This window comes from Melanaphis sacchari, unplaced genomic scaffold, assembly GCF_002803265.2.
Source record: "Melanaphis sacchari strain LSU unplaced genomic scaffold, SCAv2.0 Contig64_pilon_pilon, whole genome shotgun sequence".
Lineage (NCBI taxonomy): Eukaryota > Metazoa > Arthropoda > Insecta > Hemiptera > Aphididae > Melanaphis > Melanaphis sacchari.
In genome coordinates, this window is record NW_020271462.1 from 815,047 (window position 1) to 841,564 (window position 26,518).

Below are 26,518 nucleotides of genomic sequence, written 5' to 3' on the forward strand. Positions count from 1 at the left end.
TAAAAATACATTTCATTTAAAATAAACAGTATAATTAAAAACATTTTTCTTATTTTATTCTATATTATTTTGAATTGAATGGAAATGATTAGGCTGTAATGAGTTCAAACCATTCTCTAAGTGCATCACTTAATACACCAGGTAATTTATCTACATCTCTTAAAATAACATAAAATGGAAATGGAAAATTGTCCATGTATGATTCAATACGTACTGAATTATTTTCAAATATGGGCATTTTGATATCCAGAATAGATTCCTAAAAAGAAAAAAATTATAAATTTTAATTATCTAACAATTGTTTATAATATTATTATAAAAAACAACACTTCAAGTTGTTAAAGATAAAAATTCAATAATTAACAAACATTAATATGTTAAATAAAAACTTTATATTTAATTTATTAAAACTGTCATAAATCATGATTTTACATTTTTATTTGATATACGCAAATTACTTTTTTTTTATTATTTTTATTTTTTTTTTATTAAATTCAATAATATATTTTGAATTTACCTTTGATTTAGGGTTGTCAATAACAATAAACACAATAAATATTCCATTGACTTTAGCTGCTCTGATGGCATTTTTTACAACATCTGGTCCTTCGCTTTTTATTCCACGACCATCACTCATTATAACTAATAATTGAGCTGGTCGATCACCAGTATCTAATTGTCCTCTGTCTTCAAATACTGCTGTAGCTAATTCTATAAGTTCTCCAACTTTTGTTTTTTGTTCATCAAAGGTAAAATTTTGCATTAGCTTAAAACCTGTTTGATCACTAAAAGGTTCACCTAGTGGATGAACAATTCTAGTTTGTTCACCAAAACTCATAACTCCCAATTCACCAGCTTCTACCAATGTGAGAGCTTTACTTACAAGTGCTAAAGACTCAAAGGCTAGCTAAAAAAAATAAATAAATTTTAAATCATTATTATTTTTAAAAATAACCAACAGTAATATGGATTTTGATCTTTTTAAATGTTAATGGCATATTTTAATAATGTTTAAAAACCTTTAAAATATATTTTATTGTTTTCAAAATTATAACTTATAAGTAATATTTTTTTTTTTTTACAAAATTTAATCATATAATAAATAAAAGTTAAAGATCTAAAATAAAATGTACTTAAAACTTCATATAATGTGTACCATTATAGGTACATCTAAGCAAGTAGATTTAAAAATAAAATAACTATTTTAAGCTTAATTAAATTAAATTAAAATTGTTGATAGAAAAACTTAAAAAAAATAAATTTGAAACGCCCAAACTCATACACACATTCTTATAGATGCATTATAAATGGAGTAAACTAAGGTTTCAAATTTTAAATTAAATTATTTATTGATACTAAAGACTTACAATTTTAGCATGACTATCCATCATGCTACTAGAATTATCAACTGCCATAATTATTTGATATTGACGTTTTGAAGGCCTAGTTCTCCGAAGCCATATTTTATCTTTTTTAAATTGACTAGCAATATACGGTATAACACGTCTCATATTTATTCGTCTTCCAGTTCTAAAATCACCTTGCAACCTAGATGCTTTACTTGGTTCTAATACTAGTCGCAATTGTTCACTTAATTCTTGAGCTAAGTTAGAAGTTGCATCCATACATTTATTCCATGCCTCGTCAGTCTGAATTTCTTTGTTTTCATTCTGAAAAATATCAATAATTTTCAATAAATTTAAAAATAGGTTCATTTTTGATAACTTACATCTAGCCACTTGTCAAATTGACTTCTAATATACTCATTATGATCTTTTATAATGGCAAAATTTATATCATCAGTTTCTTCAATATCTACAGTATGAAATGTTGTTTCCTGGCCACGTTCAGCAAAATGAGTAAGAACATCTTCACCATCCACGTTAACTTTTTCTTCAATAAATTCGTCATTTTCTTTGAAATCATCTGATTCATTCATAGAAGTTTGATTTTTTCGATTTTTTGTTTTCATTTTTTCAGGTAATATTTCATCCCCATTTTTCGTATCATTTTCATTAACGTCTTCTTCAATTTCCATTTCATCATCTTTTAACTCTTCACCAGGTTGGTTTTCATTATTAGGTAAAGGTCGTTCTTCGAGTTGTTCCTATAAAAAAAAAAAAAAAATTATTATCATAATATTATATTTCAATAAAAAGTACCAACAGTTGTTGCGGCATCTAATGTTTCAGTGTCTCCATCTTTAGATTCTTTGACATGTTTAAAAAGTTCTCCTTTTTTATTTTCTGCATCTTTATCGTCATTTATACCATTTTCATTGTCACTATTCTCATCTTGGGTGTCAGTTGTTTTAAGTCTTTTTTTCAAAGGACCGCTACTTTCAGCTTAAAAAAACAATAGTTTTTAAAATTCAAGAATAATATATATATTTGTAATATTGCTAAGAATATCAATAATTTTGGTAGATTACAATCGTTCAAAGTTTTAACTAGGAGAAATTATTTTATTTAAAATTTCAACACTTTAAATTACTAATTATAGTATGATACGTTTCTTACCTAGAGTTCTATCCATATCCTTTTCACCAGGTTTCATTCTCCTTTTTTTATCTTTAGTACCAGGTTCTTCACTTTGGGTGCCTCTATCTTCATTAACACTATGTCCTTCTTTGGTATCTTTACTTTCCCTTTGAGATTGGCCTACACCTTGTTGTTCAGGACCTGTGGCTTCTTCTTTATTAAATTCGATGTCTTCATTTTTATCTTGTCCATCAGAATTTTCGCAAACTTGATCTTTAGAGCCACCATTATCGAGATTTGAAGGTTGAACTTCTGTTTGACTAGGATCATCTTCTGAAGGTTTAGCATTTTCAATATTCTCTTTTCTATCTTCTTCTTTAGGTTCTTCCCCTGTTTTATTTTCATCTTTTTTACCACCATCATCATTTGTATCATCATCAATATTTTCTTCTAATTCTTCATTATTTTCATCAGGTGTTTTAGTATCATCAATTTTATTTTCATCACCCATTTCTTCATCACTAGTGTCTTCTAAATCATTTTTATCTTTAGGTTTTTCATCAGGCTTATTGTCATCTATTTCTGCATTCTCCATATTTTCTTTCATGGCATCTATATCAAAAGGATTATCTTCTACTTCTTCGTTATCATTCATTTCACCATCATCTAACTGAAGGTCATTAGGTAGATCCATTGGTTCTGGTTCAGGTGGTGGTTGTAAGTCACCATGGTGAGGGTCTGTATGATCTTCACCAGTTTCTTCTCCATTTTCATCCATTTCGTTTATATCCTTTTTACTATTCTTTTGATCTATTTCATCCTTCTTATCTTGTTCTTCAACATTATCATTATCATTTTTGGCTCCAAGTTCTTTATCTCCCATAGTTTCTCCTCCTTTTCCATCTTCTTCTTTTAAATCTTCCTGTTCATCACAATTATCTTCAGAATCACTACCCCATAATTTTTCATCTAAAGTCTCTGCACCTTCACCAGTTTCTCCCATCTCTTTGTCATCATTGTCCTCATTATTTTCATCATCTGAAATGTCATTTTCATCTTTATCCATGTCATGTAATTTTCCATCAAAATCATCTGACATTTCAACGCCTTTTTCTTCTTCCTAATATAAATAAAAATGTAATGAAACTATATAACATATTAATTAATAAATAAATTACTTTTAGATCTTTGTCTTGTACTGTTTCATTATCATAATCTTTTTTGGCATCTTCAAGTTGATCTTGGCTTTCAATTTGGTCTGAGACATCTTTAGCACCTTCACCTTCAGTTAAACCCATACCACTTTTCCCATCAGACTTTGTGCCATCTTCATCTTCTAATAATTCATCAGGTATACAAAATCCCTGAAAAGAAAATTTTTTTTTTTGGTAAAATTAAAACATTTAAATTTCAAATTATTAAACATACATTTGAAGCAAGATCCGTAAATAAAGTAGCTAGTAAATAGTTCATTTTTGATAGAACTCGATAAACTGTTGTTTGTTGAGTAATAAAATATTGTACTAGTAATGTGTATTGTTCAAATAGCGGACGACAAGATTTTAATACATTACACCCAATTGAAGATTTGAGAACATTTTTAAGTTGCTTATTAATTGAGATTATATCACAGTCCTCCAAGTCAGAAGACAATGGTTGAATAATTAAACATTTCAACAATTTTTCATCTTCATTGTCTTTTTTTATATCTGTACGTTTTTTATAAAGTTTTTCGACTACTAAAAGGATTTGATTAATTAAACTGTTAATTTCATTTAATGGTGATCCACTAGCATCAGATACAAAAGGCTGGCGTTCGATTTGATGATTTTCAATTGAATGAATGTTGTTTATCCAAACAGTTTTGTAAAATCTATTAATATATTGCATTAATTGCTCACATATAAGAATTGATGCATCATACTTTTCATAGACTACAAAATTTACATCACACAATTTCATCGCATTGTATGTTTTTTCATCGATTATAGAATCAAGTGTACTATGGGTTAATTTAATAATATCATCTACATTAGTAATCATCTCTTCTGACGGTTGCTCTTTTTCAGAATCACGTGGTGATACACCTAGTAATGATGTCATAGAATCAGTTGAAGTAGAATCAATATTTTCACTACCACATTGTAAGGCGATTTTTAGTTGTTGCAAAAGATTAATGCTGTTGATCATAAAATTGACAGGTTGCTAAAAAAATAATATTATGATTAATTTTACAAAGTACTTAAATAGCTAATTATTAGTTATTAGTTATTACTTTTAAAATAATAAAAAATATATATTGAATAAATATATGCATTACTTAAAAGATAAAACAAAATGAACCTTATCAGTGATATTTTTTCTAAATATTTAATTAATAAACATTACCTGAAAAACTTCAGATGGATCAAATTTAATACGACTAGATTCTGTTATTATTTCTGATAAATATGTCATACTACGGATGTTAACAAGACACTCTATGTGTGAAGCCAAAATTTTTCTTGTTTTCCATGTCATATTCTAAAAATAGTACATTGTTAGAATTATAAATGACTGACTTGATTGAACTGATTGAATAAAAAAAAACATTACTTTTAGATCATTAATAAATCCTTTGATACGATCCATTTCTTGTTGACCTAGCTTAGGAGTTTCAGAAGCAATTTTGAGAGCAGTAGTTTGTGATACTGACTTTAAAAAATATGATTCACAATCAGACCAAGCACATCGTAAATCATTATCAGCTGGACTGAAATAGATAAAAGGCATGATAAAAAAATTGAAATAATATTATATTTATGGATGCAATAATTAAAGCTAACAAAGAAACTTGTTATCATACTGAAAACAATAGCCAAAATATTTATTTGTATAGCTCATTAATATAATATTTTAGTGTGCTGGATAATTTATTAAATATTATAATTAGTATTGCCTACAATATATTTATACACTCTAACATGTATGGACAATAATTTACTTACTTGGGTGTTAAGAATTCAAGTGCAGCATTAATATCTATTGGTGGTAATCGAGCAAATTCAACAGAACAATCCATTTGTTCACAACCCATTAAACCAGCTTTATAGGACAAGCCAATTCGTTGTAAGGCTTTAAATAGTTCAGATAATGCTTTACGCTTTTGTTGCAAAATCTGTTTTGCTTGAGATTTTTGTTTATCTTTAGAAGCTTCTGGATCAACATTTAAATCATGTAGCTCTTGACTTGATTCCATTACTCCATTAAGAAAATCATTTAATTCAATTATGTGTTCAGAATAACCACAGTTAGTTATTATTTTACCAGAAATTGTAAATAACTTTTTAGAATATTTATTAATGTTTGTAAGAACATTTAATGAGCTTGATGGCAAAATATACTACGATAAAAATCATAAAATTAATACAAAGTGATTTAATAGTTACATATTGATTGTATATTTACTAAAAATATTTCGCAGTTTTTCAAATAATCATCAATCTTAAAAATAGGTACTTCATACTTATCAGACTTGGTACTTAATATCCCTGTTTGTGTAGTCATAGCAAATGATGCAGGATTATTCAAAATTTCCTATAGAAATAAAAACATTAATAATTAATATATTTTTAAGGAGATTTTTAATTTTTGTTACCTCATACTCCCGTGTATATTTGTGTAAGGTTTGTTGAACTTTTGTCACAGTTTCTTTTACAGACCAATAGTTAATATCATTCCATTTTACTATTTTTACAAAATCTTGTAACTTCTTTTTGATATCAGAACTTAATGTTTCAATGCGAAGATTTATACAATCTTTAAATTGGGAATAATATTTATAAAGATTCCAAGATGCACTACATAATTCTATTTGCTCTTTAGTTTTTTCTCTACAAACTACATCGCAATGGAATGTATAAAGTAATTCTAATCTAGCTAAGTATTGGCCTAAGGATGAACTTTCCATAAACTTTTGTATAGCAGTTACAAGTTGCTGAAAACTATCTTGTTTGTGAAGGTATGCTTGAAAAATTGAATACAAATGAAACCACCATTTAGATGAATCATTTTGAATTCTGATAAATAAATGATATATATATATTTAATTTTTGAGGTTCGAAAATTTTCATTATTTTATTAAAAATATTATCTTACCTTTTTAGTGAAGTTTTTAAACAATCCTTCCAAGTACTCAATTCAAGACTACGGTATTCTTGGATATAATGAGTTACGGTTAATGTTAACTCACGAACACTAACACCACGATGAGCAACTTCTTCCCATTCATGGAGCTTGGTTAAAAGCAGTTCAAGCCCAATAAGAAAACGACATGTTGGACTTGACCAGTCAAAATTCATTATACGTTCCACAACTTTAATTATCTACAAAATAAATTAATATTAATTCATGAAAATTCGAAAAAGCAAATATACACTTACTGTTTGCAGGGTAGGATGATCTGGCCACTCATGCAATAGCTTTTGAATGTGATTTTCTACATTTTTAAGGACTTCAGAGGTCTTTTTAGCATATTCTAGATTGGGATCTCGATAAAAATCATAATAACCTTTAGTATCAAGTTGCTTTGGGTTGTTTGCTATGTCAGTAGCCATTAAAAGCCATGGCAACATTTTACTATCCATTGAAGAATCCAAGTACATAAATTTTGACATTAATAGTTTACCAAATAAACAGAATCTGTCGGAAAATGAATTTTTCACTCTAACAATTGCATTTTTCTGATCAAATTCTTCTGGGGATACAGTTAACCAATGAGCTTTAGCTGCTGGTCTAACTAAATTAGTATGTAATCGACAAATGTCATTTATATCTTTATCAGTAAGATTATAAATTTCTTTAGAAACAGAATCCTCTGCAATATCATTATCAAGCTTTGGTCCTTCAATATCAGCAAAATCTGAATGTTTAGTAGTTGGGAATTGATGAGCAATGCCTTTAGAAATTTCAATTTCTTCAGGTGTAGTTTCACAGAATGATTTTTGTTTATATATGCTATCTTCTTCGCGTTTTTTGTTTTCTTCTTCTTCTTGAAGACATTTCCAATTAAATACAAATTTTTCAAGAACATACTCAATAGATCTCATATATTGCTCAGTTCTATAAGATTTATTACTCAAATACAACATATTATTTAATTCTTCTAAACACAGCTTATACCACCTTGAAAAATTAAATACAACAGTGCAAATTTCTATTAAAAATAAAATAAAATTAAGTTATATTTACCTAAATTTATCACTTATATTCATTGAAATGGCATCATCCATATTTGTCATTTTTATAATATTTGGACAAAATCGTGGAAATTCTCCAAATAATGTCAATAATTCTACATCTTTATTAGTAACATGTTTGTCTCTTGTTACAGTCCACTTATAATGATTTTTCAACATTCTCATTCCATACCTCATCTAAATAATTTTAAAAGGTTGGTGACTTATAACTAATTAATATTTAATTTTTAAATTTTACTTGATTAATGGAAAGGAGTATCCCAGTAAGGAGATCTGGATAAGCTGCATATTTTTCACTTAAATTATCATGAAAATTGGTAACAGAACTAAGCCAATTATCTATTTCATTAACGAGAGCTTCAGAATCAGAGTTTGAGTTAATTAAACTGTAAGTATTGCTTTCCAGACCATACATTTTTGAAAAACGATTAACTTCCTAAAAAATAAATTTTTTATAAATTATAATATAATAGTTACAAAAAAAAATAATAACAAAACACCTTCCTCTAAAATAATATTGTATAATGGAGGATCTGGTCTATAGCCATTCTTAAATTTTTGTTTATTTAGCAATTTAAGTCTTTGATTATAGTAAACTTTAAATGGAAATAGTTGTGACACACAGTCAGTCTTACAAAATTGTTCCTCAGAGTTTAATCTACTAGTGATTTTAGCTTTCTAAAATAAATTTTTTTGTATAATTTATCATTAATTATCCATAATTTATGTAATTAAATATTTTACCTCGGCTTTATAACATTCTAATCGTACTTGAGATTTTTGTAATGGATCAACGGGACTAACTGATGTTGTAATCTCAAGTAAACACATGCCACATAATACCCATAAACAGCCAGCGTTAAATTGTATTTGTTTAATTAAGTTATCACGTTCAACGCTTGATATGTGTTTGACATTATTAAATAAATTTAAATCTCTTACAATATGTGATGATACTTGAGCAGTATCAAAAATAGCTTTAACCATAGTTTGGTGGTGATCGACAATAGCATCTATTGCACTCCGACAATCATCATCTTCTCTAGCTAAATATACATCTGCTAGAGTTGAAAAATCAGCAGGTAAAAGTGGTGTAAAAAACAAATTTACTAGTTTCAATAATGTTTCAATATTTTCAAAACTATAAAAAAAATAACCAAGATTAAAACAAAAAAGAATAATATATATAAATAAATATAACTGACTTGACATCTGAAGTCCATTTAGAGCAATTCCAAATAAAACTTTTAACACATGATAAGTTATGACTATTGTTATCTATGAACCGGATTGGTCTTGGTGCAAATGTATAATATGGTTCTGTTTTCTTCAATAATATACTAGTAATAAAACTAGTAAATAATGGTTGTTCAAATGAGTATAACTTTTCCTAAATAAATATAATAGAGTAAATACATAGTTAAAAAATAATAATTAATCAAAACAAATACCTCATCAACTGTGTCGTGATTTTCCAAATCATCAAATTTTTTAGGTGTCCATTCCAAGTATAACTTAGGATTTTCTACAGCAACTGAGTTCATAGAAAATTTTAAAGCCTCAATCAAAAATTCTACAGTAAAATGATATTTTAATGAATTGCAGTAAAATGGTGATACAGTAGGAACAAATTTTAACAATAATTGCATAAAATCATAATGTTTATTATGATAATAGTCATCTTCATTTAGTAAACTATAATTGATGCGTGTTAGGAAATTCCTTTCAATTACTAATTCCCACAACGGAATAAGGTTTAATTCCATGTCATTCATTTTAGCATTTACCAATTCTGAGGAGAAAAAAAATTAATAAAAATCAATAAAATAAATGATATTGTTTATTACCTTCAGGATAGTTTGGAATTGTACTACATTCAATGTATTTAAACATCAGTAAATTGTCTCTTTCGTTTTTAATTTCAGGTTTCATTAATGCTAGTAGATTATTTGACTTAATTGCAGATATTAATTCACCATTTCGTCTAAAATCATAAATGAGAGAATGAATATTATAATTTATAAGTTATAAAAATATTTTAAGACCAAATTTTTGGCTATATTAACACTTTGTATTTCTTTAAGATGGAATTAAGATGAATATAGAAATTAATATTGTTGCAAAATTTAAAAGTCCTGTAATTAATTGTTTGCACATTAATTTATAGATTATGACTATTATGAGTCATGATACTAATATACCATAATATTAAATAATTTTACTGCCACTAACTTGTATGCTTCAATATTTTTATCGCCATGGTTTTTGCAACACAAAGGTGATGGTATATTATTTTCATTTACAAACAATTTAAAAAGCCTTGCACAACATTTGGGTGTTAAATAATTTTTTGTGATTTCAATTATCATTGGGCTGAATCTTTCCAATTCTATATGTCTATTAAATAAAAAGATCATTAATTCAATACAATAATAATTGTAAATTAAAGCATAATACCTATTTTTCCTAGTACTCATTTCCAACATGGGTAAAAAATTTTTTGTAACAATATTAAAATAACAATGTATTAATACAGTGAGAAATTCGTTTCTTTTATCTAAGTTTTCAAAAAGAAGATTTTCAATTGTATGTATCCAAATAATCATTTCCTTAAATAGTAGACAATCTTTATCAAGAATAGAAAATGCATTATTACTTAAGTAAAAATCAATGTAATTATCAAAAGCAATAGATAGGACAGCATAATCATGCATTATACCACCATCTGCTATCATTAGTTCTGAAATTAAAATAAAATTATTAAAATATATTTAATAAAGTAAAATTTTCACTAACTTACTTTTTTTATGTAATTTTGAAGATACCAAATGTTCATTTAAAGAAAGATGCAATGCATGATCTAACATCAAATGCATTTTATTTTCATAAAATTCGGTTTGTTCACTAAGAGGATGTCCTTTATTAAAATAAATGTGTGGTAAATATCGAAAATCATACGGTAACTCCTCAGAAGGTATATGATCAACAGATTTTTTATAAAATGGTAATTTATCAAATCCCATAACCGGAGGTTTTTTCACAAAATTTTTAATGGCTTCACTTTCAATATTTATGTTTGTTAATACCAATTTACTTCTAATTGAAATATCTGAACTTGATGAACGCCCAAAATAACACAATAATAAATCTTCTATTTGGACATTATTAAAATGTTCATATTTTAAAATACTACACTGTTGCTCTATGTAACTTAAACTTGAAAATTGTAAAGTATCTATTGTTTGGAGATTTGAAAACAAAAATTCATTTGAAGTTGTTGTATGTTGTTCTAAAAGCCTATCAATTTCTAAAATGGCATTTTGTTTAGAAGTTTCATTTAAACATCGAACATATGTATCATTACAAATTTCTCGTATAATTTGTGTTATTGATTGGTCTCGTTTAACATTTTGAGACACTAAATATGCTGTTCGAAGAAGATGATTAATATTTATATTGATTCCAGAAATTAGGCTTTTCATCATTCTATGAATTTTTAGCAATGTATGACTAATTGCCTTGTCACTAATACCTTGCTGCTCAATCATTGAATGAATATCATTATCATTTATTTCATCCAATGGACCCATGTAAATTTCAACTCCACGATTTTTCATAGCCCTGAAAAAGAGAACACAATTAGAATTTAGAATCAAAATAAATAATGTTATTATATATATAATATTTACCTGGAAATACTTCCATGTTTTGGATCCATAGCTAAGAAAAGTCTAAAATTTTCATGTGGTGTTATAGTTGTTATTTGTCCATCAGAACCGATTCCTTTTTCGCCTAATTCTAAAATCCCATTTGGTTCTAATAATCCATTTAAACGGTCTAATACGGCTGGACTGCATAAGTTGACATTATCAATTAATAGCCAACTACCATCATTTAAACACTAAAATGAATTACAAAGAAATTAAATGAAATATTTAATAATTAAATATTAATATAAGCTAACCTTTACTAAAATACTATCAATCCACTCAAATTTCCCACCAGAATTCAAATTTCCAGTAGAATTAACACGTTCTTTTAAAGCATTAAGTAAACAAAGTAATTCATCATTTGCTAGTACATTTGCAATTTGAATTAACGTATCTATACGTTTTTTAAATAATGTTGTTTCAGAGGCCATAGTAGTAATTGTATTATTGGAGACATCTAAAAATATAATATAATAAATACAAGTTAAATACAACTATAACTTAAAAATAAAAATAAAATTTTTTTTTGTCTTTATTTTACCAGTCATAGTCTTATATTCATTCCATAAAGTTAACATAGAAATGTAATCATTTCGACCACTTAAAAGTTGTTCACCAACTTCAATAAATATTTTATTTTCTATTTTTCTAGCAAACTCTTCAAGGTGTCTATTAAAATCTGCCTAAAAAATAAAAACATAAATTTAAAAAATATATTAATGTTAATTCATAAATTCACTTACTTGCTCAAATCCACCTAATATTTCCATTGTATCCATAGCTGCATTTACAGATAATACGCGCAATTCACATCCATATAATTGAGCAAGTGTTTTTATAACTGATGTTTTACCACTACCACTACCCACCTGAAAAAAAAAAACCATGAAAAATATTAGCTTTTTGAATATTTCTTAGATATGTAACATAGATTATATGGTAGATTTAACATTTACAGTATGAAACAATCAGTAAAACTTGTATTTTTCTCTGTGTAATTTCCTAGATAATTTTAAGTATGTATACAATTTTTAATACTAAGAAAAATGTTAAATACAAATTTATAAACCACTAATATAAATTGATTGAAAAATAATTCAGAATAAACTAATGGAAAGTAAAATGTAAATAAACTCAGTACATATAACAAACGTATACATTACCAAAATTGGCATCCAATTCATTTTCATACAAACAGCTAAAGAATTCAATGTGTGGATATGTGATCCCAAAATCAACTTATTATTACTTTGATCTATCGGCATGCCAATTGCGCGTTTACGTGGTACTATAAATCTATTAAACATAATACCAGAAGGAAATATTCTTAAGAAATCATATTTCTTCTCAGTAGTGACAACTATTGTTTTCAGTTCCTTGATGACCTACATAAAATAGTATTATTTAAGCAATTATAATTACAAGCAAAAATAGGTCAGAGAATTTTAAGTAATTGTCTGGTTATTCAAATATAAAGCTCAATTCCACCCATCAAAAAATATAATATCATAAATACAATCTTTATCTTTATTTTTAATAACGCAATGTGGAAAAAAGGGGATAGGTTTGCCTCAGGTGGAAAAGTTCTGTTTCTATACATTCATATTATATTTACAAAAACTAGACAGGTTAAAATTATAAAACTTAATTTGTGCTTTACCTTCATGTAATCTATAACTAAGATATAATTATTTTTTTTAAATTTTTATAAATTATTAATTTTGAAAAGAATTGTTTTATACTATAAGACTATAATAAGGAAAAAAAAATTCCTTGGTTATATGTATTTAAAATGCAAAAATATCTCTGACCTAAATATAAATATATATAAATAACAAAATAATAAATTATATTAAGTTTGATGATAAGTACCTCATTTTCCAAGCTTTTTAGACTTGCTGTACGGTCAGTAAATATTAATGGTAAATGATCTAAGATATTACATTTCAGTGTCAATGTTACATCAACCCAACGCAATATATCTCTTAGATTTATTTCCACATTATATTTATCACAAAAAGTCAAAGTAAATTTTACTACTTTTTTTAAATTTAATGGTCGAATCTTTGTCATTTTTGATTCATAAATTGTATTCATTATGCTTACAATATTTGTATAATCTAATGTATTTAAATGAACCTAAAACATTATCATGGTATAAATTAATTAATGATATCAAAAATATTTATAAAATGATAGGTATTAGTAGTTTTTTAGTTACTTGAAGAAAACGATTTAAGAATGATTTTGGTAGTCCTTTTCGTGCTCCTCCTTCGCTCATTGGATTTTGACAAGCAAATAATTTAGTTTTCTTTGATTCTATGATAAAAGTTCTACCAAGTTCAGGTATATATAATTCACCTCTATGATCAAGAACTGCATTTAACCCTTCAAGTACTGATTGTGATGCTAAATTTAACTATTAAAATTAATAAAACACTCATTATACTTATTATTATTACTATATATTAAAACAATAAAATATTATTATAACTAATAAACTTATTCATTTTTTTTTTTTTTTTTTGTAATAAAGAGTAACAATTTATGTTTGTCAAGTAAAAAAGTTACTTGAAATGCACTATGCTAAAATAACAATAAATTATTGTCTTTCAGTGCAATTTATTTTAAAAGTGGGAATCAGCATTTGTGTATAGTTAATTTAGTTGAGTAAACACAGTAAAAAACTTAAATTTTTAAACTTTATTGCTATTTTTATATCATTTTAATATTATGAATAACTAGAGCGGGATTTCTATGCAATTGCATATTTTTTCCCTTTTACTTTTTTGGATTTTCGTCATTTATCTTCACGAATCATAACAATTTGAATCTAATGGAGAAATTTTATTTGAATGTTTTTGTATATTTTTTACAAAATTTGAAATATATTGCATATCAAAACAAAAATATTTTGTATACTTAGTTTTTTTAAGTAATTAATTATTGTAAGTTGTTTAATTTGTGAATTTTACAGAAATAAAATTTTCTTGCAATTTTTATAATTTTTACTGCATATTATATGGCATATTTCAATACTTTTTAGTTTTTAGTGCATAAAAATCAGTGTTCTATTATTAACTATTTACATAAATTAAAAACAAAAAATTATACTTTTTGTGATTCTTAATAAAAACAAGATATTTTTTTAGATCTATGTATAAAAAAAAGTTGTTAATCTAGACTTTAAATATAATTTGTACACTATTAGAAGTGAAAAACAAATGAGGATCTAAATATTTTAAAGTATAAATTAAAATAGTATATCTTACTTCATCTAATAAAATCCAATTTCCTTCTTTTAATGCTCTTAAAAAAGGACCATCTCTCCATTCAAAACTACCACCATCACCACCATCTGTAGGTAAATCTGCCCCAAATAGATCTGACACATCTGTTTGTTCTGAGAGATTAATACGTGTCAATTTATGACCAGATGCTTTGGATACCGCTTGAATTAAGCTAGTCTTGCCAACACCTGGGCTACCTTCTAGTAAAATTGCTCGATTCTCTATCTGCATGCATCGTAATAATCTAATGACATTTGATTTGGTAGTAGGAGCGTCAAATGAAAATGTAGCAACTGTTTCTATTGGCATGTTACCTAATAATGAAGTGCACGAAAAAGAAAATTATAGTATTTTAGGCATAAAAAAGAGTATAAATATAATTACCTTTAGGTATGTAATATCCATCAAATCCAAACCATTCTGGTGGGCATTTTAATGGAAAAAATTCGACCAATTTATCAAAAATTTTAACATTTTCAGTCTTTAAAGATTTAGAAAAATGTTTAAGTAAAGTGTTTTTTAAGGCGCTTTCAATGGCTTGGTCATAACTAAAAAAATATAAAAATATAAATTTTATAAAATCAACTAAGAAAATTAAAACTTACGAATGGTTTATTGTATTTTTCTTGTCTAAAAATGTCATGATTGCTCCTTCTTTATAAAACGTAAAAAAAGCTCGAATACTATTGTAATTAATATCATTACTTGGTATTTGGCACATCATTGATTCAATAAATTTTACCCAAATTAAATAATCTCTAATAGTTACGTTCAACTTCAAATAACTATAAAAGTAATATTTATTAATTTATTATATAATTAACAAATATTATGGTATTTAAAATATCAATTAAATAAATATATACATTTTTAAAATATTAAATTTACAATTAAAAAACAATTGACAAGAACATCAACCTGCATTCAAAATCCATGCCAATTCAGAAATAAAATATATATTTCTAAATTTAAACAAGCAAATTTGATAATTTGATATTTGTCAACGACTAATACATGAGTTTATTATAATAATTATTCAAAATAAAGATCAATGCTGTGAGTTGCTAAAGATACATTAATATATAATATACAACGCACTATTTATAAAAACTTTAAATTATATTTTTTAAAACAATCAATATTTGTCAAATAAAAGGCGTATTAACAAAACTTTTGAGTAAGGTTTTGAATTTAAATTTAGTCCTTTCTTTTAATAACCCTAAATAATCCAATAAATATATAACCTGTTATAAATATGATAAATAAAGACAGTGCATTTAATAAATCTTTAGCAGAATTCTTTTTAAGTGATATAGTTTATAATACATACAATATTTAAAGCAAATAATTACATATATTTAAATGATTTAAGATTACTTACCCTTTTATTTGGTCAGTACATTTTAACCAGTTAACAAAATCAACCATTGATTTACTCAAAAAAAGACTGTGCTCATTAGATACTGAAAAGTTATGATCAATAATTTGTACAAGATCATCATAATCAGAACAACTCTCACACCAAATTTCTGTTAAGCGATTTCTGAGTGCTGGTGATAACTAAAATCATTAATTAGTAAAATATAAACAACAGCTTTAATATGAATATTTATATTAAAATTATTATTTATTTTTACTTAACATACTTCTTTCTTTCCATAATCACCTCCGGGGTTCATTGTACCAACAAAGCAAAACCCTGGATGCGCAACAAGTTCTGATTCACTTTCAGCATCTCCAATTTTTTCAGTTAGTAAAAGTTTTCTCTCAGGTTCTGAAAATTAAACAATGCACAGTTATTTATTTAATAATATTAAATAAAATTTAAAGCATATTAAAAACTAACCTAACAATGAATTAAAACGTTCTAAAACACTATCATCGGCCAAAGAAATTTCATCAGCTAAAAACATATGACCATCAGTTATTGATTCTATTAATGGTCCATCCACCCATTCAAATAACCTCTGATCATTATCTCGCTCTCTATTACGAACAGGTCTTAGTCCACCAAGAAAGTCTGAACTTTCAGTATGCTGATGACAATTAACAGTTAATAATTTTTCTTTATTAATTGCAGCAATCATTTGACACACTGTTGTTTTACCACACCCAGTTTCGCCAACTAATAAAACTGGTTCATTGAATTCTATAGCTTTACCTAATTTAAAAACAAGTAATTTTACACATGTAAGTACCATAAATATGTTATTAAACTATTAGACCAAATATACTTACAGACAAGTACTATCATTCGTCTAATGTTTTTGGACATATAAACATGTTTAAATCCAGGAAGATGTATTTCTATTTTTTGAAGTATATGGCGAGTTATTGGTGATGTTTTATCATTTACTACAAAAATTTAATTACGGCTTTTAATACAAAAATATAAAAATATAATAATTAATAAAAATATCTTACACGTAAATAATCTATCTAAAGAGAGGGAACATTTAAAATGTTTTTCTAGTATTTGTGATATAGTTTTTTCCTCTTCTGGTTTACGAACTTTAGAAGCTAATACCAAAAAACCTGCAAAATTAAATATAAAATTATAATAATGAAAATAATAATCATAAAAAAATAAAAGTAATATTAATTTATCACCTTCGTCTACTAAATGTTGATTCCAATCATAATTATCTGATTCTTTTGCTAAACGGTATCGCTCACCCCATCTGAATAAATCTCTTAGGGTTATAAAACCATGTTTTCCAGCAAATGCAGCACTTCCTTTTCTTGTTGACTGTAGATCTTTCATAACCGATATTACTTTTTTAGCATATGACAAAGGCATTTCACAGCGTTGAAACAATATTGTTTCTAATTCATCAGCTGGAATCTCGTCAAAATGCATCTCAATAAAACGGTTTTTGAATGCTCTTGATAATATCTAAACATAAAAAAACAAATTCAAAATTAATTGTTTCTTGTAAAAATCAAATAAATCATCAATAGGATTATGTCGAAAATATTATCACCAAGCATTATATTAAAAAATATAACCAATATACAAAATACTAAATAAATTATCAACAATTTTTATCAATAAAAAGTATTGTATTCTTACTTCTATGCGAGTAATAGAATACTGTAATATTTACATTTTTGTTGCATTTTTATACACTGCGTTATATTATAGAATTGTTACGAAAACATTAATTTTATTTTAGCATAATATGATTAGAATTATATAATACAAAACTAATAATAATGAATGATTATTTTCAACTAGTTTTCAAATCAGAAAGTATTATTATTATTATTATTCTCAACTGTAATTAAAACCAAAGATCAAATTATTTACCTATTATTTATTTAACAAGCCTTAAAATACCTTTTTAATAATTAATATTCTAAAAAAATATGAAGCTTAAAGTTGAGTAATAATTAACTTACTTTACGACCACCATATAATCCCGGAGGATTTTGAGTTGCAAATAATCTAAAACCAGGATGAGCTTTGATGGTAGTTTGTGTTTCTGGTATAAATAATTCACGATTATCATCTAATACACGATTCAAAGCTTCTAAAACATCAGTTGGTGCTAAATTCAACTCATCTAATACAATCCAATGACCCTTTCTCATTGCTTCAACCAAAACACCTAAAAAAATGAACATAATAAAATTGAATAAAAAAAAATGTTAATTAATAATTAATATAAACATAATTAAATAGACAGGACATAGTGGAGTAGGGACACTAGTTACCAACAGATATTAATGGATAACTTTTAGGTTTAACATATTTTTTAAAAGTAATTTAAAAAAAAACTTAGATAAAACTAATGTAATAATGTTCATTACAAACCTTCTTTAAAAACTAGTTGGCCAGTAATAGATTGAGCAGAATATGAACCAATATACTCTTGTAAATCTGTGTGTTCGTGGTTATTAATACGTACTAAGACATTACCAGATGCTGCAGCTAAATAAGTAATAAGACTTGTTTTTCCAACACACGTGTCTCCTTGAATTAGGACTGGGAAACAACTCAATGAAACAGCTCGAACAAGATCACGTAAATTTTTTCTAACACTATTTGTTAAAATATACTGTAAAATATTTCAATTTTAGTTAAATGTATCTAATTCTTAATTTTATATCCATACCTTTTCAGCAGTTGAAGGTTCTAATATTCCTTTTTGAATCCAATAACCTTCAAAATGAATAAAAGATTCTGTTTTACTTAAAGGTTTAGGAATAGGCTGATTAATAACTCCTTGAATTAATTTTTCACCAAACATAGTATTGGCTATTAAAGACTCAACACGTTTATGAGAGGAACTATCTAATTGAGTAAGGAAACTTAAACAGAAAGATTCATATAATGATCTCTGAGCTGTCTGACATGGATTCGAAGATGCTATAGACAACGCACGACAATAAGTTCTCAAACTATAATGAGGTTTGTGTCCTGTGCCATCAACTAAAAAGTTTTCAGCTTCACGTCTAGCAATTAAGTAAAATTTAGAAATAGCGTTTAATTTTTGAGCAGAATAATCTGATAAATAGCAAGCTGTTAAAGTAATTAAATCAGAACGTTCTGTTAACTCTTCAACGAAAAATTCTGTAAATCTGAGAACCAAAAATAAAATAAGTTAATAAAATAAATACAAATTGGCAATTTAATAGACAATACCTGTTTCGTATGCCAGGAGGTAAATCTTTTTTCCCCACATCAGTAGCTGGATTCATAGCAGCCATTAATCTAAAATTTGGATGTCTAGATATAGGTTTAGAATCAGTTTTTTCATATATCGTCACAGTTCCATCAGATTCGAGTAAACTAGATAAGCATTGTAGAGTTTCAGCTGAAGCAAGATTTATTTCATCCAATAAAACCCAATATCCTAAAAATGTATGAAATAAATATATGGTGCTACAAAATTTAAATTTTATTTTTATGTCATTACCTTCTTTAACAGCTTGTATAAGACTTCCTTCTACAAATGCAAAAGCCATTGCAGTCTGACAATGTTTAAATTGAATTTCAAAACGATTTAATTTTTCATTTAATTCTGACCAAGATTTAGTAGGTTTATTATTTTTAGTGTTTTTGTTTATAGCTTTCTTTAGAACATGCTTCATTAATTTTATCAAATTATTCCAGTCACGATTATTAAAACATTTCTAGAATAAAAAAAAAAAAATTAAGTTACAAGTTTAATATTATATATTTATCATAATGAATTTACTGATATATGGCCCAAAAATTTTGTATTTTGTTCAACATTAAATTCTGCTCTAAAAAGACTTTCAAACTCTTCTCTAATTGGTTTGATAATAATCTTTAATTCAACTGGTTTGTAGCCTCCAATAAGATCAACACTATCACTTTGTTGATTCATATTTAAAACGGTTAATTTATTTCCTGTATGCTTTGCTAATAGCTGAAGTGTAGATGTCTTTCCTGTACCAGTTTCGCCAACAAGCAACACAGATTCTTTGGTAGCAATTGAACAAGCAATACGTTCAAGAAGACAAGAAGAAGAACGCGTTAAGGCAAATTTTGAATTTGACCTGAAAAAAAATTATACAATGAATATGTGTGTACTGTGTAGTATAGTATAAAAACTATAAACAAAATAAAATTTGTTCAACCAATCATACAGAAATGTGTAAGAAGCTAAAGAAGTTTAATTTAAATTCAATTTTTAATTTTTCTATTATCAAAAGGGCAATATATATTTTTTTGTAAGTATATTTTACACTTAAAAATAACTAGACTAAAAATTCAAAATATCAATTAATTTTAAGAATTTAAAAATGGTAAATATAGAATGTATCATCTATATAACTTCCAATTGAATACAATTTTATTAATTTTAAGTTCTCAGCAAAATTTCCAATATTTCTATGTACAGTATGACTTGTTAATACAGATATAACAATAATATTGGATAATACAACATACAATTATATATGAATAGAAAATATTGAATTCTTACATATAGTTGTCTGTTAAAAATGAACCAGTACGTGGTAAAGTAACTCGGCCTGCAATGCAGTGTTTCTCATCAAGTACAATAGTTGGTTTATATTCATTTAAAAAAAATTCTGCTTTAGTTTTCACAACCCCAATTAAAGAAGCAACGTGACAAGCAAGTTCAAGTCTTGTTTCTAAAATGAATAAATTATTAAAATACATATTAATACATATATTGTGTTATATAATTAATAATTAATTTAATAAATATATAAAAAAGCCCAGAATAATTTACATAAAAGGATATCATAAACCTGCTATTAATGGGGTTTGATTTAACCAATTTTAACCTTGAATAAATTTCTAAGGTGTTGGGTATCTATTCTGTTGCATAAGATAACCATACTTAATGATTAAAATTGTTATTAACACTTATTAGTTTTAAATTATTCTTTATAATTATTATTTATTAATAATAATAATATATAAATATAAATTTGTTAAGATACAATGACTCTTACACCATCCAATATAACAGGGATGGGCAACTCACAGTTACTATAGGGCCAATTTTTAGAAATTTAAAATATAGCGGGCCAGAGCATAGAAAGCAAAAAAAAAAAAAAGGTTATATTCTTTTAAGACCGCAATAACGCTTAAACAAACTAGACATTGAGGTTTTTTTTGTTTGTTAATAATAAATAAATATTCATTCTCCCATGAGGTATTAAAAGTTCTATTTTCATCATCAATTTTACGCTTTTTTGCGGACATTATTAGGCACTACAAAAAACGAAAACAATAAATTCAACGACAGCACGACACGAACGATACGAAGAAACTGATATAATTAAATAGATCGGTACAAACAGCTATGGTTAAAATCTATACGTATCCATACGTGTGTATATACCTACTATAACTATATTGTGACATTTATACATTTAACAATGTTCAATACCAGATAACAATTATTATATCGATAAGATAGACTAGATAGAGTATACACTATACTAGACATTATAGATTATAGAGTATAGACGATAAAGTTTAAAATTGTATACCTATACCTAATGCAATTTGAAAATGTAGCGCGGGCCAGATAAAAAAGGCTCGCGGGCTGGATGCGGCCCGCGGGCCGCCAGTTGCCCACCCCTGCAATATAATATTAAGAGGACATGATATCTACATGTGTTGTATCTGTCTTACAAATGCATAACATAACAAATTTTACACTCAGAAGATCACGTTTTGCTTTGTTAGTTTAAAAATTAGAGTGAATTGATCTCTTATAAAATTTAAAGGTAAAAATATTATTTAGACGACTTCATGGACTTTTTACTATATTTTAATTTTAAAGGGAATTATAAATGTTTTAAAATTTATAAAAATTTATAATTTTAAAATACTTATGTTATGGAGTCATCTTAACATGTCATACCAGCATGTTTTGTCTACATCTTACTATCACAACCATATCAAAATAAATGTTCAACAGTTTCAATTTTGTGAGTTTAGCTTAAATATTTGAATGGCCTATTATCAAACTTAAAAATAAGAACATTATGTTTTATCATTGGTTTTTTTAAATATTTTATTTTTTATATGAGAAAACACAGATAATGTTTTTACTTTCATTTCACTTTAATATTTAAGCTTAACACACAAGATTGGAATTGCTGAACATATATTTTTTTATTATATGTGTTAGTCAAATAAAAAAAAAACAAGAGATACAACTTTCTCTTAATGATACTAATTAATTAAATTATATTTTAAGTTTAAAATATATACTTGGATTTGCTGCACTACAGCAAAATATGTCAATTGCATCTTGGATTACTTTTAAAGCTGATTCACTTGATGTCACATCATATTCTTTAACAATCCTTGCACACCATTTCATCAAATCTCTAGTAGAAGTTAATCTTCCATTTCTTTTTAAACTCAATATAGCATCGCTATCATGAAATCCAGCAGAAAACAGTAAAAAAACATCAATAATTTTTGGAGCAATTGTCTTTAGTATAGGAAACTAAAAAAATATTTTTTTATATATATAATAATATTAGTAAATGATTTTTATAATTTATAAATAAATTTAAAAACTACCTTTATTTCAATAACTTCAATTAGTTCATTTTTGCTAAGTGGTTCAACATTTATTTGAATATAATGTTTTCCTAATAAATCAGTTGCAATGTTTTGCTTATGATAGTAACCATTGGTAGTAGTTATAACTCTCTGAGTGAAAAACAGTTGAAATCCAGTAGCTGGAATAAGTCTGTCTCTAAATCCAGGAACAGTTAATGATCGACTCTCAATAAGAGAGACAAGAACAGCAGCTAAGTCACTAGAAGCTGAATCAATATCTTCAAGTAATAACCATTTTCCTTCAGTTACAGCCTAAATATAAAAAAAAAACAGTAATATATACTTTGTTTTCAATATTTTACAATTATTTTTTTATAAATATATATTAAGTAACACTAATTAAATCAAACTGATGAATAATCACAAAAATTGTATTAGTTAAAAAATAAATATTTTATGTTATTTCAAGCTAATAATAATACAGGTAACAAAGTTTTTAGTAACAAACCTTTGTTAGAGCCCCTGGCTGCCAAACAAATTCTCCAGGAATATCCGTACAATGATATGATCCTAGCATCATTTTAGAATCAGTTTCGTCGCCCAATTGAACAGTAAGTAATTTTTCGTCAGTATGTCCTATATTATACAATAATAGTTTCATTTTATTTGTATAATTTACAAGATCATCCCAAAATACCAAAAACCACTATTGTAAAAATGACTAAACAAGCAGCCATTCAATTCTAGAAGGTAGAATTGAATACAAAACTTAATTATTAATAATGTAACAAACATTGTTTAACAATATTATTATAATTTCATAAATTTAACCATTAATTTATTGTTTCACAATTACCAAATAGAATGACTGAATTTCTATTTAATAATATTAGTTTCTTAATAAAATATTAGTCAGAAAATTTAATAATAAAATATTTTGTTATTTTGGTGAATTCTGTTGTTTTAATATTAGATATTATATAAATAATATTTATATATTTTTAAAGATTATAGTAAGAAATAATTATTGTTTAATAGAAAGTACAAAATCATAAGCATATATATAAAAAAAATCAAAAACCCATTAATTGAAATGTACAAACCAGTAATATTTGCTAAATAATGTACTAAAGCACTCTTTCCACTCCCAACAGGTCCAACCAAACAAGCTGCTTTTCCTGCCGAGACAGCTAATGATAGGTTTCTTAGATTTTGTTTAGTAGAATTAACAAGTATAAGATCACCAAGCTATACAATAAATATTTTAATATATTAATACATATTTAATTGTATTAATTTATATAACATAGGTATAACAATCAATTTATGATATTATACCTGTTTCGGAGGCCCAACTATAGACAGAGATACTCCTTCAACAGTTGTATACTGGTCTGGGTCTGGTATATATGATTTTAAAAAGTCTTTATAATTTGAATTTGACTTTTTTTTGTATTTTAACATATTTTCTTCATTGGTATTTTTATCCATATGAAGCATAATAAGATTGTTTTTTTCTAATTCAGTCAATTGCAATATTATTGCCATGCATTGACAAGCCAACCTTAAAAATAATAAAATAAAATAACACCTTTTTGTTTTGATTGTAATAATAAATCTTTAATTTAAATTTTACCAAACGACATATTTGTCATTGTGATTTAAATAGCAGTTGGCAAATTGTGACCAATCCCAAAGATTTCGAAAATGTTCAGCAGCTAAAGTTAATGAACGTAAAACATCTTCAACAATTTTTAAATCTGTGTCAGCCATTTTCATCTTTTTAGCTATTGATGGTGAATTGTTAATCCAAGGTGGTGGATGTTGAGAATAGTAATCAAGGATTATTCTAAATATATATTTATAAAACAATTAATTTACGCATAACATGGATAATTATTATTTATATTATCAGAAGATACATTTAAAAAACATACAGGTAATAAGTTTTAATTTAAAATAAAAATTTATACTATACATTTTTTAAAATCAATTATTTAATAAAAAATTAATTATTTTAATACATTTTAATTATTTTTATATGTTTAAGAAAACATTAGAAAAAAATTCATTAATTTAAACTATTTTTTTATTATTTAACATGTTGGATGTGTCATTCATGAAAACAGTTATTACTAGGGCTCGGAAGTTGCAGGAATTGCATGTTGTTCTGTATGCTCTCAATTTATAGCAGATCAAGCTAGAAATTTGAACAGTACAATAGAATTAAAAAAATGAAAATTGAAAATGCATATTTTCGAGTATATTTTGCATATTTTGTCAATTTTAGTTAAAAAAAAAGTGCATATTTCATTGATTTAATACACATATTGCATACTTTTCTAAAAAAATTGATTTTTTTCTTTCTTAACCTGTACTCATATATTTCATTTAATATTGAATATAATATTCAAAATTTTCAACAAAAGTATTTATTACAATTTCAAAAATACTGAGAAAATATTTTTAATTATATTAAAAACCAGTTATAAATTTTTTTCAGTTATTAACAGTCTTTATGTATAATATTATTTCATTAATTTAATAACAACATCTGATGTATTTTTATTTTTTAGGAATTCAAAATTATTTTTCGCATATTTAACATCATTTTTAATGCATATTTTATATTTATTTATTTTTGTGCATATTTTGCCTTTTTTAGCTCCTACAACTTCTGAGTTCTAGTTATTACTTATTAGTAGCATATTAGTTATTAGTAATATGCTATTAGAATATATAATACCTAAACTAATAATTATAATTATAAATAAAATAAAAGGTAAAACATATAGTTTAAAAAGTAGTATACCTATTTGATTTAATTTAATTTAAAAATCTAAAATAAGTCAGTACGACTAGTGATATAATGGCGATTAAATAATATATAATAATATCATACATTACATACCTACTTAAACATAAATAATCTTTTAAACTTAATTAAGATTGTTGAAGATTTACATAAATGTTATACATTAATTTATTTTATTGAGAATAATTACGACTCTTAGAAGTTAATGAAGTTTATATTACTAAAATTGTCTGTTCAGGCATTAATAAATAATAAACTCTGAAAACACTGTGGCAAATAACTAGCAGCTTCAGACACATTGAAAAATTCTCCTAATTTTGCATTGCTAGTTGCATTATAGTTACCAAGTTAAAAGTACATAACACTAATAAAACTAACTAGAAAATATTTAATGATTTTATGGAAAATCTGTTTTCTAATATTTCAAATATAATTTATAAGATTGATACCTAATTAATAAAATATTTGTAACATATTATTACTAATTGAAAAAAACAAATTGATTTATTTTTCAACATCAAGCGCATGAAATAAATATATAGATATCAATCATTATTTAAACTTTCCCTATTTATTATTTTTTCTTGTACAGTAGCTAAATAGACTAACAATTTGGGAAAATATTTACAAAAACACTTAATTTTTAAAAATAACTTATCAATAGTTTTATATATAAGAAAATGAGAATAATAGGACAAAAAATGGATAAATAATGGGAGTTATTAGTTATATTTTAAACATTTAAACAATCTAAAAATATTATGTAAAATATTAATTCTTTACCTCTGCTCATCCACAGATAATACGTTAGGTTTTTCTTGGTCCATCACAAAATATTCGTTTAACACAATATAATCAAAACCATACAAAGTGAATAATGCAGAATTTTCATTTACTTCACATATATTAATTATCATACATACATTGTTGAATTAACATACGCACCGCATCGACCGA

At 25.6% G+C, this 26,518-nt stretch overlaps 1 protein-coding gene across 1 annotated transcript; it reads right to left on the reverse strand.

The window, feature by feature from the left end:
* LOC112600411 (midasin) lies at nucleotides 1–26,518 on the reverse strand. The gene is made up of 55 exons (XM_025347612.1): nucleotides 26,345–26,518; nucleotides 24,383–24,595; nucleotides 24,085–24,310; nucleotides 23,850–23,994; nucleotides 23,255–23,382; nucleotides 22,765–23,058; nucleotides 22,447–22,687; nucleotides 20,675–20,846; nucleotides 19,922–20,246; nucleotides 19,640–19,856; nucleotides 19,366–19,576; nucleotides 18,836–19,301; nucleotides 18,535–18,778; nucleotides 18,120–18,328; nucleotides 17,328–17,613; nucleotides 17,142–17,252; nucleotides 16,956–17,072; nucleotides 16,564–16,878; nucleotides 16,364–16,491; nucleotides 16,099–16,277; nucleotides 15,323–15,502; nucleotides 15,102–15,265; nucleotides 14,700–15,031; nucleotides 13,649–13,846; nucleotides 13,300–13,566; nucleotides 12,591–12,812; nucleotides 12,171–12,296; nucleotides 11,969–12,110; nucleotides 11,682–11,884; nucleotides 11,407–11,618; nucleotides 10,518–11,338; nucleotides 10,175–10,457; nucleotides 9,950–10,114; nucleotides 9,565–9,701; nucleotides 9,169–9,509; nucleotides 8,923–9,107; nucleotides 8,462–8,858; nucleotides 8,218–8,395; nucleotides 7,956–8,149; nucleotides 7,710–7,894; nucleotides 6,902–7,643; nucleotides 6,618–6,844; nucleotides 6,118–6,538; nucleotides 5,928–6,056; nucleotides 5,468–5,862; nucleotides 5,076–5,232; nucleotides 4,869–5,003; nucleotides 3,909–4,685; nucleotides 3,659–3,844; nucleotides 2,520–3,600; nucleotides 2,167–2,345; nucleotides 1,730–2,107; nucleotides 1,368–1,670; nucleotides 518–907; nucleotides 1–259 (listed from the first exon to the last, which is right to left on the reverse strand). The coding sequence occupies exons 1-55, from the start codon at nucleotides 26,476–26,478 to the stop codon at nucleotides 89–91; spliced, it is 14,964 nt and encodes a 4,987-aa protein (XP_025203397.1). The 5' UTR covers nucleotides 26,479–26,518; the 3' UTR covers nucleotides 1–88.

What these genes read in the sequence shown, in the direction of transcription:
- LOC112600411 (XM_025347612.1), bottom strand. Translation starts at nt 26,478, where the DNA reads ATGATAATTAATATATGTGAAGTAAATGAAAATTCTGCATTATTCACT. An exon ending in TTTAGATAGATTATTTACGT is followed by an intron (nt 17,073 to 17,141) that starts GTAAGATATTTT and finishes AAATTTTTGTAG; the next exon opens with TAAATGATAAAACATCACCA. An exon ending in ACGAATGATAGTACTTGTCT is followed by an intron (nt 16,879 to 16,955) that starts GTAAGTATATTT and finishes TTTTTAAATTAG; the next exon opens with GTAAAGCTATAGAATTCAAT.